The 15,878-nt window shown below is 42.9% G+C and overlaps 1 protein-coding gene across 9 annotated transcripts in view; it reads left to right on the forward strand.

Annotated features, from left to right (window-relative positions):
• Nucleotides 1–15,878, forward strand: part of LOC115096893 (copine-1-like) — a 238,687-nt gene that overhangs the window by 181,059 nt on the left and 41,750 nt on the right. For 8 of the 9 annotated variants that reach the window (XM_029612134.1, XM_029612136.1, XM_029612139.1 and 5 more), the window contains 4 exons: nt 4,250–4,339; nt 12,215–12,313; nt 14,281–14,367; nt 14,596–14,655. In XM_029612134.1, coding sequence (XP_029467994.1) covers nt 4,250–4,339; nt 12,215–12,313; nt 14,281–14,367; nt 14,596–14,655 — 336 coding nt within the window. Of the gene's footprint in view, nt 1–4,249; nt 4,340–12,053; nt 12,150–12,214; nt 12,314–14,280; nt 14,368–14,595; nt 14,656–15,878 lie in introns of all 9 variants that reach the window. The other variant, XM_029612135.1, reaches the window with a different exon arrangement.

Genomic DNA, 15,878 nt, shown 5'->3' on the forward strand with positions numbered 1-15,878 from the left:
CTGGCTAGTGGACTGTATTTCTTTTTGTTACCAGCAAGCAGGCCTTCCTCTGCAGGACCGCGTAAAAGCGCGCTCTATCAGAGCAACGGCGACATGCCCATTACTGACATCTGCAAAGCTGCAACATGGAGTTCTCTCCACACCTTTGCAGCACACTATTGCCTGGGCAAGGTTGGCAGGCAAGATTCCATTTTTGGCCAGTCAGTTCTGCGCAATTTGTTCTCAGCTTAGTACCCAACATCCTTCCAGCGACCCATTGGAATTTCAGGATGCCTTCCTATCCAACCCCCCCTGTTGTTGTGCCTGTTGCAAGTCTTTGGGTGTTTTTGGTACATTACTCAGGCATCCTCAGCTTGCTATTCATCCATGTGTGAAGGCTACCATCCTGTGAGAAAGCAGAGCTGCTTACCTGTAACAGGTGTTCTCACAGGACAGCAGGATGTTAGTCCTCACGAAACCCACCCGCCACCCCATGGAGTTGGGTTCGCTTATGATTTATTATTTTATTTTTCGCTCCTACTTTTTCTATATACGAGACTGAAGGAGGACCCTTGCTGGATGCGGGGTTCGGTGGCATGCTGGGCATGCTCAATGTGCCAAGACTAAGTTCTAGAAACTTTGACAAAGTGTTCCGTGAGGGCTCCATCCTGATGATGTCACCCATAGGTGAGGGCTATGACATCCTGCTGTCCTGTGAGAACACCTGTTACAGGTAAGCAACTCTGCTATTTGCATGCACTGCTATCACTGAATGCATATTCATCAAGAATATACTGAAAACTAGACCAGTCCATCTCTGTATGGCCTTGGTTGTATGCTTTTATATGGGGTGGGCTTCAGTCGAAGCTCACCCTGTGGTTAGAAGCTCTTTTAAACTTCTTCACTTTTGTTTACATACCTGACCTGGAAGGGTGTAAATTTTTATTAGTGGTCACTTGGGCAGCCGGGTTCTGTCTGCGACAGACCCTAGTGCCTTTCCCACCTAATTCAAAAGTTTTTTCCCAATAAGTTGTCACTATACACATTTCTAATCGCTGCCTAATGTTGTGCAAAAGTCTGTAAAGGCAATCTACTGTTACTTTTCAATACAAGTGATCCATTCTGTAGCCTTCCATCTGGAGTTCTCTAAAACCCCAAATAATCCTCAGGCTTTCTTCTTGACATCAGTAAGCCTGGAATGACCATAGCCAAGAGCTCTATTTTTCTTGGATAGTAAATTATGTCCTTTCTCTCACCCAGGAAGACCTGGGTTTAGTGTGGCATGTCAAGGCTCATAGTGCTGGAACTCTGAGTCGGAAACTGCAAAGTGGAATTTTCTCCACATGTCCACACCCCACCCCTGTTTTGACAGAGAGTATCCACTGTGAAACTGAATTTTAAACAGTCTGTCTTATGGAATCTCTCTTGAGGTGATTGCCATTCCCTTCTAGGCCCTGTTATTTGGTTCAGGCTACCACAAGAAAGGGAAAACAGATGAGGCTGGCCTGATGCCACTCAAAACAATATTGCCTGTGGCACTGTTTAGTGTTTCCTTTTCGTTTGAGGCAGCCTGTAGCTTCAGAGTCCCTACATATGAGGACTGCCATCCTGCTTGTCCTCTGAGAAAGTGAAGTTACCTTTAACATTGTTTCTCCAATGGATTTTAGTCCTCACAAAACCTCCTGCCTCCTTGGTTTCTCCAAGTCTTAAAGGTACCATGGATTGAGAGGCCCTGCCTGGGAAGCAGAGAGGTGGTTAGGGTTGCACATGCCCAGTAGAGCATGCTCAAAGCTTCTAGAAGCTTTGAAATCAGATCCATCTGATGTCTCCCCCATGTGAGGACTGACATCCCGCTGTCCATTAGAGAACCAATGTTATAGGTAAGTAATGTCACAATACTTACTGTTCCTCACCTAGGGTGGTGTTACATTTAGGAGAGTCACAAATTAAACAAAATCTACCCTTGAGCTGCCACAGGAAGCTGGGTTCTGTGATCACAGTATAAGCAGAGCCCCCAGTTTCCTGTGGTAAGAGTTAGCAAATTCTGTGGCAGACTTTTCAAAATTTTGTGGCAGTTATTTGGAAAATTTGCATATATTTGCAATTGAAATCTATTTTTTTCCCTATATATAAACAGTAATTTTCTGAGGAAAAAAGGTCTTAGTGATTGGGGCTGGGGAGGAAGAAAGGGAAGAGATCCTGGGAATAGGGTGAGAGGGGATCTCGGAGGAGGGAAACAAAGAAGGAATCTTAGGCAGGAAGGGTAGAGGGATAAGGGATGGAGGAAGATAGAGGCACAGAGGGTAAAATAAGGAAAGGAAATGATAGAGGAAAGAGGGATCTGGGAGAGGGAGAGGGATGAGGAGAGATGTTCTGGGATCTTAGGGGGATATAGAAGGGTATTGGAGGTTCTGGGGTCTGGAGGTGGGGGAGATCTGGAGAGGGAAGTCTCCCTACTTTCTCCTCCTTCCTGCTACCCCCATCATCCTCTTTCTACTCTCAACTATTTCGGTTCCCTTCCTTAGTTCCCATACACATACCTTGATTCCCCAGCCTCTTTAAACATAGAAATGATGGCAGAAGAAGACCAAACAGCCCATTCAGTCTGCCCAGCAAGTTTCGCACTTTTTTTCTCTCATACTTATGTTACTCTTGGCTCTTAGTAACCTTTAGGTTCTATTTCCCTTCCACCCCCACCATTAATGTAGAGAGCAGTGTTGGAGCTGCATCTAAGTGAAATATCTAGCTTAATTAGTTAGGGGTAGTAACTGCTGCAGTGAGCAAGCTACACCCATGCTTATTTGTTTACCCAGACTATGTAATTCAGTCCTTGTTGGTTGTTGTCTGTATATAGATCCACTTTTCTTCATTCCCCCTGCCGTTGAAGCAGAGCGTTATGCTGGATATGCATTGAAAGTGAAGTATCAGGCTTATTTGGTTTGGGGTAGTAACTGCCGTAACAAGCAAGCTACTCCCCGCTTTTTTGTGAATGCAAATCCTTTTTTCCACATTTATTCACGTCCTCTAGACTTTATGGATCCACAGTGTTTATCCCACTCTCACCTACCTATCACAATCCCCATTCTGTTTCACACAACTTCACCCCCTAATCATATTTCTCATCTCCCAGAACCTCTTTCATAACATCTCCCCAAACCTTTCTATCACATCCCACATTTCCCAACCCCTCTCTCACATAATCTAACCCCCAGTCTCTCTTCTCACAGCTCCTCCCCTCAAAATCTTTCCTGTATTAGTAGTAGCACAACCATGTCGCCACATTCCTTAGAGCTTTGTGCTGAGCTTCTGAGCAGGGGCCCATGCTCTGCATCCTCCAATGCTCCGTACTGAAGTTATGCTCTCTTCCATCTTGACATATAGCTAAACCCAAGGGATCCTGGGGAAATGAGGCAGACCAGAGGAAAGAAGGCTGTTCTCAGGCCCAGGAAAGCTGCCAGTGTCCAGTCATCTGCATCTCTGGGATCCTTGTTGAGCAGCAATAACAGAACGGGTGGGAGGGAAATAGGGAACATTTTCAAACCCCCCCCCCCCCACTGGTGTTGATTATTGTAGCAAGAAGAGGAGAACAGTAGCACATTTAGCTGTATTCTCTGCTGCCCAAGCCCTACTGCTGCTTCCAGTTTCACAGGATACTCTACAACCCCGCAGTTGGAGAATGCAGTCCATGTGCTGCTGCTCTCCCTTTCTTGCTGGTGATCTGTGGGAGAGAAACCAAGAACCATGGGGATGGAGTTGAAATGCTCCAATACGGAACAGTAGCCCTTCACCAATTGAACCCTACCCAACTGGCCCCAGCTATGTGGTCTCCCACGGTAATTCTGCAGGAACCAGAAAATTCCATGGGAAAGGGCAGATTTTGTGGCTGTGGAATCATGGGAGATCAGGGGCCCTGCGTATAGGAAATCCTATATATAAATCTATGTAGCTTCATTAAAAGAAGTGCAGCTTGATGTTACATTTTTAAGAAAGAGTAAAGTTTGAGATGGGATGAAATGTAGGGAAAATCCTCCTAAAAGCAGAATCTGATGCTTGCTTTTTTTTTTTTTGGCTCTGGTGTTCCGTTTTGTCAGTACCTTTGATATGAGCCCCACGTATGGGAATAATAGGACCTCATGCACGTTGACTGGCAGTGAAGTGCATAGTGAGACTTTTTTCAAACCTGAGCATATTGTATGCTTTCTTTCCATTGAGCTGTAGTTTAGCACAGCACAGTCTGCTGTTCTGATATCTTGCATTCACTGTTTTGCAGGTGATTAAGAACAATTTGAATCCAACTTGGAAAACGTTTAGTGTCCCACTGCAGACCTTCTGTGGGGGAGATGTTAATAAACCAATCAAGGTAAGTCATTGCTTGCAGATCATTGAATTTAAAAGGCAAACTGTTGTGCTTTCTTAGGCTGCAGAGTAGACTGCTTTTGGTTTTTTGACTCCAGATGTCAGGGTTCTTGGACGCAAGCCGCTGTGATGTGACATGAGAAAGCCCTGAATCCTAGTAATAGTAAAAAGGACAGTTAGTACTGAAAGACCCCCATAGTTCTTTCATTGAGATGCTATGTCCTAGCCCTGCACAGTTAAGCCATGCAAACTCTCCTCATGTTCTGTTCATATCCCATCTACATTTAGTCCCTACCTTGATTGTGCTTATCTTTTGTCCATCTGCTGCCTCCTTTGGTGGAGGTGGTGGTCTGTCTGTTGCTCTTGGTGTGTCCCATACTACATATCACTTTCTATAACCCCTTGTCCCTTTTCCTCCTCCTCCTCCCTTTGATGTCTTTTCTTGCTGTCCCCATCACTCTTATTCAAATGCACCTTCTTCCCCTTCCATCCCAGACCAGTGCCTGATTACACTTTATCTTTATGGCAATAGTTTGCAGAGCTAGATTAGCGCTGATCTGGGAGGGGGAATACTGGCATAATCCCAGCATTGCACCATCAGCACTTTTTTCTTGCTATGCTGTACCCAGGGAGGCAGAGCATGATCAGGAAGGAGAGAGAATTTAGGTTGCTGGCCCTTTCTACTCTTCTCTGGTTGCCATTGGCAACCTGGCAACCGAATTTCAGATACTTTGGTTTATGCTATCACAAGTAGGAGTGAAAAAGTATCTTCAGAGAGTGCAATGCTTTTGACTATGATTCTGTCGTACAATATAACAATTTGGAAAACCAGAAAGCAACAAGTTTGCTATATTTTGTACAAATATTTTCCCAGTGTGTCTCCCAACTTTTATGCTCTTGTTGGTGCTCTTTCACTTAATTATGTCATAGTGAAAACTCATGATTTTTCTGTTATAGAGAGGGTGTCATATTGACAATAAGACCTAATGAAAAAGTTTTAAGAGGCCTATGCATGTCAGTTACTTGGATGCAACATGCACTGTGCATTTGAATGTGTGGTGTATGCAGAGCAGGGACATGGTATACACAAGTGTTTCAGGTGGGGTAGGCAGTGTGTTATGAGAAAATGGTATGTGCAGAGCTAATCAGGGATATGGTGTTGGGAGCATGGTGTATACCCACATATTCAAAACAAGTTGGAGAACAGCAGGGAAATAAGTTTAAACAGTTTGAAATACAGAGTTATCACTGTCCCCATTAGTCAGGTTTATATCCCCCTTTTAAGCTAAGGCCAACAGAGTTGTCACTTCTCTTGATACCTCCCTGCTTTTTCTCTTGATATTACCAGGGCTGCTTCTCCCTTCCAGTATTTTGGCAGGAAGAGAGCCTTTTGTTTTTGGAAGTGGGTCTGCATATGCTTGCTCTGTTTGGAGTGTCTTTTGGCAGGAATTGTTTTTTTTTTTTTTTGTGTGATTCTGGCAGGGGCTTTCTGAGAGCTGGATGTCCTTTAATTGTTGGGGGGGATCTTTCAGTGGCAACTGACTCCTGGAGAGAGGTGATTGGGAGCTTCAGTCTTCATAAGATTCATTTAAAACACATACCACTTGGGTCTTTTTTTCTGCCGTCATTTGCTATGTGCATCAGCTAGAGCGGATGTAGTTCATAAAGTAGCAGCTGTTCCCTGGATTGCACCCAAATTTCTAGGGCCCTCTCTGGAGGCACCTGTCTCATATTGCCAGCCCACACTAGTTATGACATTGTACTTTGCACTTACATGGCCGAGTAGGGCTTTGCGTTCCCTGGGGCTTTGCTAAGTGAAAGCAAACAATTTGGTCCTGTCTCACAGCCTTTTTACTTCTGTAGGTCAAGAGAAAAAAAGCCAACACTGATAATGGTACCAAGGTTCTGTATTAGCCAGGATGCCCTCTATTGCAGGGCGGACTATCTGTTCAAAGCCAGATTGTTCCTTATTGTGGTGGAAGGGAGGAAGATTGGGATAAGTTCATTCCTTCTACATGTGCATAAAAAAGTTCTGGAAGGTTGCTTCCTGACCTAGAGTAGACCTAGCTGTTGCTGGTAGTGTGTGAAGAGGGCTTATTACATTTAAAAATTATTTCTCCATGGAAATACTTGTTGCAAGCTCAGAAACTGTGCTTAAGTTTTGGAGCTGCTAACTGAATGAACTTGTTCCTTTGGGTTGCCACCAAGTGCCAGGTGGTATCTGAGAGAAACATGATGTTGCCAGCATTTACCCTCAATTTCCGGTCTACCTTATCCATGTAAAGTGAAATTGTTTACCTGAAACTGGTTAGAAAGAAACTAAAGGAATCCAACAAAGATTCAACATGTGCACGAGGTATGGGATGGTTTTCAAAATTGTATTGGAAGCTCAGCTGAAGTGTATCTCACTTTAAAAAAAAAAAAAAAAAAAAAAATTTTAAAAAAGGGGAGAGGAAGAGGACCAAAAGGTTATCAGCATGAAAAATAGTGAGGTAAAAGAGGCTATGAGAGCCAATTACGATTCCTTTAAAAAATGGAAAAGGGAATCAAGCAATGAATAGAAGAAACAAGCTAGCATAAAACATAATTAAATTTAAGGATACCCACTCCTTACATAGTTTAAAATAACTTTAACAATTCAACAACATTAAGATGCAGACAGATGTCCAGCAGCAAGATGGGGGTTATCAAGTCTTATGTACCAGATGTATAACTAGGGAGGTTGCAGTACATCAACTGCCTCTCAGTGGTTGACTTTAGAAATGACCAGATTCCTCCTTTAGAAGCCAGAGGTTTCAGTACATCTGTATATCTTTCCCAGCCTCCTCATTGGAATCCAGAGGCTACCTCAACCTACTTGGGCTTCCACCAGCTGTCCAGAATGTGCATGTGATAACATTATCTCATTGCCTCTCTTTATTTCCAGTTGCACCACTTCATCTACTCTCCCTGATAGTAATCCTCTTTAATCTTTTTCCCTGCCGCAAACAACTACTAACATCAAGTTTACTGTTCTTATTCTCTACATTCATTAACTCATTTTGACTTCTGTCCTACTCTTGAGCTTGAAAGTTTCCTCTCTCTCATCCAGCCATCTCCTTTCTCCCTTGGAGCATTTCATATTTATCTCTGTCATCACACTTCCACCTCTCTTCTCCTCCCTCTCTCTCCTCAGCTGTTGATATCAATCCTTATCCTGGCCTTTCAAGACAATTTTCACTCCATTTGTGCACATCAGACTGTTACTCCTCCAGTCTTCTCTCTGTCTCCCTCTTCTCTTCCTTTCTCATGGTCCCTGTGTAATGTCTGCTCTTTTGCCAACAAATTGCCTACATTCATGACCTCATTTTTCATATTCCATTTTCTTACCATGGCTAAGCCTTGGCTTTCTCATGAGGACTCTGCTTCAGTTGCTGTTCTGTCATGAAGGTTCTTTTCTACTATTCACCTTGCACAGCAGGCTGCAGTGGTAGTGTTGGATTGCTGCTTCCTCCCCTAAGTAGTCTTCAATACACCTTCCCCCTCAAACTTATTCCTTTTCTTCCTCTAAGGCCCACTCCATCTGTTTATTCATCCCAGTACCTCACCAGGTAGCAATCATTTATCTACAGTTATGCTCATAAGTTTACATACCCTGTTCAAAAGTCTGTATACTCGTGAATGTTTGGACTGATAATATACACTCAGGTTGACACATACAGGTTGAGATGGCAATGAAGGGTAGGTATCCTGTGCCTTGTTTGATTGTAATTAGCGTATGTGTATAAGTAGTCAGAGTTTCTTAGCTCTTGAGAAACCCTTGTGCATTTCATCCAGGACTGCATTGACTTTGGGAGTTACTAAAGCATGGGGAAAGCAAAAGAACTGTTAAAGGATCTGTGACCAAAAGTAGTTCAGCTTTATAAATCAGGAAAAGGATATAAAAAGATATCCAAAGATTTGAAAATGCCAATCAATTCTATTCAAACTATGATCAAGAAGTAGAAAATTAAGGGTTCTGTTAATACCAAGCCATGGTCGAGCAGACCAAAAAAGATTTTATACAACTGCCAGGAAAATATGTGGGGATGCAAAGAAAAACCCACAAGCAACTTCTACTGAAATAAAGGCTTCTCTGAAACAAAGCAGTGTGGGTGTTTCAGCAGGCACAATAAGGAGATACTTGAATAAAAATTGGCTGCATGGTAGAGTTGCCAGATAAAAAAGCCATTGCTGCACCAACACCACAAAACAGCCTGTTTACAATATGACAAACAGCACCTAGAGAAGCCTCAAAACTTCTGGAACAAAATAATTTGGAATGATGAGACCAAAATTGAACTTTATGGTCACAACCATAAACGCTGTGTTTGGAGAGGAGTCAATAAGGCCTATGAAGAGAAGCACTAACGTGAAGCATGGAGGTGGATACTCTGCTGTTTTGGGGATGTGAGCTACAGTAGCACAGGAAATTTAGTCAAAATTGATGGCAGGATGAATACAGCATTTTATCAGAAAATATTGGAGGAGAATTTGCAGCCGTCATTTACAAAGCTGCCATGGGGTGTACTTGGACTTTTCAACATGACAATGATCTGAAACATAAGGCCTAACTGACCCTTCAGTGGCTTCAACAGATGAAAATGAAGGTTCTGGAGTGGCCATCACAGTCTCCTGACTTCCTTATCATTGAGCCACTTTGAGTTCTCCCCAAACATGCAGGTCATGCTAGACAACCAAAGAATTTACAGGATATGGAGGCTTTTTGCCAAGAGGTATGGGAAAATAAAGAGCCTCATTCACAACTATCACAAAAGATTGCAAGCTGTCATTGATGCAAAAGGGGACAATACACATTATTAAAACTAAGGGAATGCAAACTTTTGAAAAGGATCATTTTAATATGTCCTTTATTGTTATGGTTTAATGATTGTGCTGTTCTGTGATACATAACAGTTTAATTTGAAACACATTAAAAATAACACTTGTTTTATCTGATCGTTCATATTTTCTTAAAATGCTACACATCTTACAAATTCTGCCAGGAGTATGTAAACTTATGATCACAACTGTACCTTCCAATGTATCTCCCTCTTTCTTTCTCACTGATTTTGACACCTGGCTTTTCTCCTTCCTTAATCCATTTTCCCCTTCCCTTATTCTTGGAGAATTCAACTTCCATGCTGATGAGTCCTCTGACGTTTTATAAGAACATGCCATACTGGGTCAGACCAAGGGTCCATCAAGCCCAGCATCCTGTTTCCAACAGTTGCCAATCCAGGCCATAAGAACCTGGCAAGTACCCAAAAACTAAGTCTATTCCATGTTACTGTTGCTAGTAATAGCAGTGGCTATTTTCTAAGTCAACTTAATTAATAACAGGTAATGAACTTCTCCAAGAACTTATCCACTCCTTTTTTTAAACACAGCTATACTAACTGCGCTAACCACATCCTCTGGCAACAAATTTCAGAGTTTAATTGTGCGTTGAGTGAAAAAGAACTTTTTCCGATTAGTTTTAAATGTGCCACATGCTAACTTCATGGAGTGCCCCCTAGTCTTTCTATTATCCTTGCCTTAACCTCCTTATTTGACCTCCAGCTGCTCTACTACCTGTACTCACCAGCATGACCATTGCCTTGACCAAAACCTTACCTTAACCTCCTCATTTGACCTCCAGCTGCTCTACTACCTGTACTCACCAGCATGGCCATTGTCTTGACCGAAACCTGTCTTCCAAGTGCTGTTTCTTGTACTTCTGCACCTCAATTCTTCCCATCTCAAAGCCTCATTTGATATCTTTCACATTAATCCACCTTCCCCCTCCCACAGTTTCATTCAGTTAATACCAAGACCCTTGTATACTCTCCACTACACTCTCACCTATGCTCTTCACTACATTGTCTGAGTCAGGTGATAAAGCAGTTTTTTTTCCTTAAAACACTATACTCTCCTCTGCTTTAGAAACTTGACACTCCCCTTACTCTTCCTGTAAGGTGCATCAAACATCAGCCTTAGCTCATCCCTGGAATTCGCTTCCTACATTCTTATGCCTGCTCTGCAGAGCATGTCTGGCTAAAACCCTGTGCATATGTGGATTTCATATAATTCATGTTCACCTCCATCCAGTCTGCAATTGTACGTGAAAGCAAGTACAATGTCTATCTGACAAACTCTTGTCTCTGATCCTTGCTATCTTTGCCATATTCAATTCCCTCCTCAGTGTCTTTGCCTCTGTCCCCTTCACTCTCTGCCCAGTCTATTGCTGACTACTTCCATGTCAAGATTTACAGAATTAGTCTCACGTTGTCAGTCAGGTCACCTCTCTCCCCCTCTCAAACTTCATTCCTCTGGCTCCTATCATCTTCCTCCTTTTCTCCAAGGACAAGCAGGATGGCAGCCCTCATACATGGGTGACGATATCTGATAGAGCCCGGCAACGAAATTTGACTTCGGAATTTCTACAACTTTGAGCATGCCATCATACCACACATCCAAGCTGGAGATTTTTCAGTCTCTCTTTCTGCAGAGCCTCTGGTTGCGGTTTTTGCCTCTCTCCTGCTATAAGAATCTGCTGTGGTTTTTGATGTAGGATCATTTGTTGTCGGGCTGTTTTGTATTTCTCTTATCTATTTTCCCTACTCTTCAAGCCATGGTGGGAAGAGCTCCACCATGGCCTTGCAGGCTTGTCTTTGCTTCAACCCCGCCAGCCTTCCTGCAATGGGGGTAGGAAGCTGTGTGCGCACATGTGCAGCGAAGAGGGAATGCTGCTGTGGCCTTCCCTATTTTTGGCCGCTGGCGGGTTGAGCTCCGCCAGCAACCCACCTCTCTTCCCAGCTTTTCCTCATGATTTTTGTAGACCTCAATCATATTTCCCCCCTCCCCAAATTCTCTTTTGAGTGAAGAGCTCTGACTACTTATCCTTTATAAAGGAGTTGTTCTATCCCCTTAACTATTTTGTTCTCCTTCTCTGTATCTTTTCTAACTTTTTGAGATAAGGTGAATGAAACAAAAACAGTATTCAAGAAAGCATGGGACAAGCACAGATCTTTGACAGAGGGTAAAGCTGAGAAGAAACTGAGGGCAGGCAGGCAGGAGTTTATGGTCGTTATCTGCTATCATATTCTATGTTTCAAACCCAGAGATATGCTGAAGGTATTTAAGTTGTGTGAGACAAAAGAATCTAGGGCAAACCACCTCCACTTATCTTATGACCACCTAATTGATTCCTTCCTGGAATAACAGCTACAGGCTGAGCTGCCTCTGTTCCAGCTCCTGTCCTCCAGTTTTTCCTCAGGTGCTGCTGGCAGTTTTTGCTCCAGGCTCACCCCTCGCCTTCTAATCTCTGCAGGGTTGTTGAGGAAAGGGAAAGGGGTGAAGTTGGAGCAGACACTGCAACACCGAAAACAATTGCTCTTCTCCTGCCACCTCCCCTCCTGTTTCTTGCAGACTTCCTGATGGGGAGTGGCTGGAGCAATAAAAAGAGACCCAGAGCTTTATAGTATTTTGCCAAAGAACCATGGAGTCTGCGAGTGAAGTCAGGAGAGTTCCCAGGTATGCCAACTAAGGCAGTTCACCGTAGTCAACAGGGAGACCCAGATCCTGTCTGTGTACTTAAAGAAATTTCCCCACAGGTTTCTGTGCCAAGTCCCAATCACTAGTTGTAAGACAGCATTCTGCTTTAGAGGTATTGCAGCACCTTGTGTCGGACTCATTTTCCATGTCTGTTCCACTGTCAGGTCACAGTTAGTGATATGGACGAGAACTCCAGTTCAGATTTGATAGGGGAATACACGTGCACCACCGCAAAGCTGTTGGAAGGAAGAGACCAAGTGGTGAGCGTCTGTCAGCTTCTATCATTGTGTGTTCTTCCCATTGCCTGCTCTTTCTCTCCTTTCAGGTACACTGTACTGATTATGATAATGACGGGTCTCATGACTTGATAGGCAGTTTTGAGACTAACTTGTCTCAACTGCAGAAAGCAAGTGGCAGTTCTCCGGTGAGCCAGATTTTGGTTTTCTTTTTCTGATTTGTTTTGCTTTTATGGATTTAGAATTTATAAATTACTGTAAATTATTTAATTACACTGCTATAGATTAGAGGGCTTCTGACCCCACAGCCAATTGGATTTTCAGGATATCTGTAACTAATATGCTTAAGATAAGTTTGCATATACTAGATCTCTAATATAGACAAATTTATCTCATGCATATTCAATGTGGATATTCTGAAACTTCTATTGGAGTGACCAGGATAGGTTTGGAAAGCCCAGGGTTAATATGTGCTCTTGTACTATAAGATGGTCAAGAAATCAGTGTGTCTGCCACAAGAATTGATATTTTTTTTTTTACTATAAATGACATCACTTCAACGTATAGTAACTTATATAAGACTCTTATTAATAGCGTAGCTGGAATTAGAAAATTCTCCAGAAGATGAATCTGTCTGTCCTTTTATGGCCAAATGGGATCAAGATGCATTATCACTGAGGCATGCCTAATATCTTGCTTATCCCATCAGTGGGTATCTCCTCATCTTCCCCTCACTGTTTTTGTTGAGCTGGCAGTACCCATCCCTTTCCCTGGCTCCCATCAGGCTATTGATTGCCTGTCCCTGATGTCTCCTGCCTCCCTTTACTTGTGGCCCAGGTAAATTTTGTATGTAAGTCAGTCACTTCAGACAGATGACAGAGGGATTTTATTTCAAGCCCAATCAGAAACTTATATTTTGGTGTTTCAAAAAGCAGAGTAAAGCAATTATTCTGTTAAAGGATAGCCTTCACATTCTCAATTGGTGGGTTCGGAATAACTTGAGATTGTGATCTGGTCATAATTTTCTGTTCTGTTTACTTACATAAGGCCAGAAAACCAGAAATGGATCCTTCTTTAATTATGACCTGAGTTAGGTTAAACAGACTACAGAGCTAAACTTCATTTCTGTCTGCTGTTACGGCTAATGCAGAGATAATGAACTCTGGGCCGTGAATGCCACAGACAGGTCTGTCTTTCAGGACTTCCACAATGAATTGTCATTAGGTTTGTGTACATTTCCTCCCAGAACCAGGTTCATTTGCATAGTCCTAAAATCCAGGTCTGTTTGTTATCCTTGAAGATCAGGGTTCATTACCCATCTAGTTTTTGCTAGTTATCTTAATCTAGTATAGTGGTTTAGTGACACTAGTTGCCTGATGCAAGTGCCGCTCATATTCAAAGTGTCTTCCTTCTGCAAGGCCAAAGCCTTCCATTCTGCTGTGGGATCTCACCAGTACATACTTACGACTGGTATTGCTTAATGAATCATACTTAATGAGACTTGCGATTTCTGTCTCTACAGCAGAAGGGCAGCATACCCTCTCCCTGAATCATAGTAATTCTCATTTGTATATGAAGTTTTCATATGTCCAGGGCATGCCTTTGAAAGAACAAGACACAACTTCAAATGATGTGGCAGAGTTCTTGCATGCCAACTGAGCCATAATGTATGTGGTTTCAGTAGGAAATTAGCCAAGACTGCAATTTTGCAGTTTTACCACTCACTGTTTGACCTGTTCTCATGGAATAATGTTTATGCACGGTCACATTAATATGCTGATCTGAGCAAATGAAGGTCTGTCTTGGTATGGTTTACTGGCTTGACTTCTGGCCTATGCTGCTCTCACTGTGCATGTCTGTTGGGTGGGGGAACCAAGTACTATTCTTTAACAGTGCCATCTGCTGATCAGCCAAAGAACAACCTTAGTAGTAACTAAAAAACTGCATTCCACTTTAAGACCATAAAGATGTCCTGAAGAACCAGGTCTCTACATAGTTCAGATGTTATAGAAAAAGGGAGGAGTACTAGACTAGTTCTTGTTTGATGGTGTCCATTGACTAGGATTAATTTTGAAACATCCCACAGAAAACGATAAAAAAAAAAACCTGTTGCTTTACTATCTATGCTGCTTGTAACATTTGCTGTTCTGTGCAGGTGGAGTTTGAATGTATCCATCCAGAAAAGAAACAGAAAAAGAAAAGTTACAAAAATTCTGGAATTGTTCGGATCAAGTCTTGCAAGGTACGTGTGGGGGGGTGGGTAGCCCCTTCTAGTGTGTTAAAATTGTGTGAGCTGATAATGCTAAGAGAAATGAGCTACTGCTAGCATGTAATATTGACTATGGCCTGGTGAATGCTTGAGAGAAAGGCATTGCTTCTAGTGTATAACTCTTATGTGACCTGGTGCTACTGCAAGAAACCTGGTGCATAACTGAGAACTGAGGTGACTTTCTATCTGTCCCCTTTTTAGATTGAAGTAGAATACTCCTTTTTGGACTATGTTATGGGTGGCTGCCAAATCAACTTCACTGTAAGTCTGAGTTTTCATCTTTAATAACTCATGTACAAAATGGTGTCTGCATGAAAGAGGATCCAAACATGTAAGATGTTAGCATTCTTAAGTTAGTGTAGCTCTCAGAAGAGGTCTCCCTACTTACTTTGCTCTTGGCCAATGCTGAATTTTGTCCTGAGACGTGCAGAAGTGCATAGGGTGTCAACCCTATACAGGTTTTGGGATAATATGCAAAAAGAAAAACCTTTCCCAATAGTCCTAACACAATATCACTTATGAAAATGTTGAAAAGAAGTGCTAGTGCAGGAGGACTATTGGGAAAGGTTTGTATTTTTGCAGATATTACCAAAATCTGCAACAGAGTAGACAGCCCAGGAAGGTGTGGAAGCAAGGAAGCACTGGCTGGACTTGCAGTTGCAGCATACCATGATCCTGGCTGAAGATTTCCATAATGCAAAGTACCGGGAGGGTTAGAGTTACGGTGGTGAGGAAGGGAGGTACAGGAAAAGTGATTTGAACCCATTTACAGAACCAGGGAGAAAGGTAGGGAAGATACAGGACCAGGTTCCTACCACTTACCTACATTCAAAGGGTTTTGTGGGGTTGGGGAAATTCAGCATGGCAGGGCAGATTAGTAAATGATTACTTGGGGGATCCAGAGACTCGGGCTGCAGGCCTGCATGGCACTGTTTTGTTTTTTTTTAAAAAACCTCTGCCACTGAACCAGCTATATTCTTTTTGAATATAGCTGGTTAAGATGAGTTCCTGAACATACCCAGATCAGTCCAGACAAGCGGGTTTTATTCATCCCTACCAGCAGATAGAAGTAGAGAACAAAACTTTGGGCACTGCCCCATATACGCGAGTGCCACCTGCAGTCCCTCAGTATTTCTCTACCTCCAGCAGATGATACAGGTGCTCACCCTGCAGTCCCGACTGACTGGATATTTTAAGGAAAATTGCTCCCCGAGGTGACAGGCTCCTCCTGCAGAAGGGTCATCCCTCGGATTGAGCAGGGCGAAAGCCCCTGGCCAGCTTCAGCCCATGACCCCGGGACCACTGACAGCCAGTGGTCTGGTTCCCTCGGTGGGTCGGAAGCCCCCTCTGCCTGCCCAGGACAGGGAAGTACCCTTACTTTTATTTTTGTGCTTTCCTGTGTGTCTGGGCCTTTAAATCTTTGTTGTAAAAAAAGAAAAAGTCACTGGCAGCTGTCTGCTTTTGCAACAGCAGACTCGTGAGCA

The sequence above is a fragment of the Rhinatrema bivittatum genome, chromosome 8, assembly GCF_901001135.1.
Source record: "Rhinatrema bivittatum chromosome 8, aRhiBiv1.1, whole genome shotgun sequence".
Classification (NCBI taxonomy): domain Eukaryota; kingdom Metazoa; phylum Chordata; class Amphibia; order Gymnophiona; family Rhinatrematidae; genus Rhinatrema; species Rhinatrema bivittatum.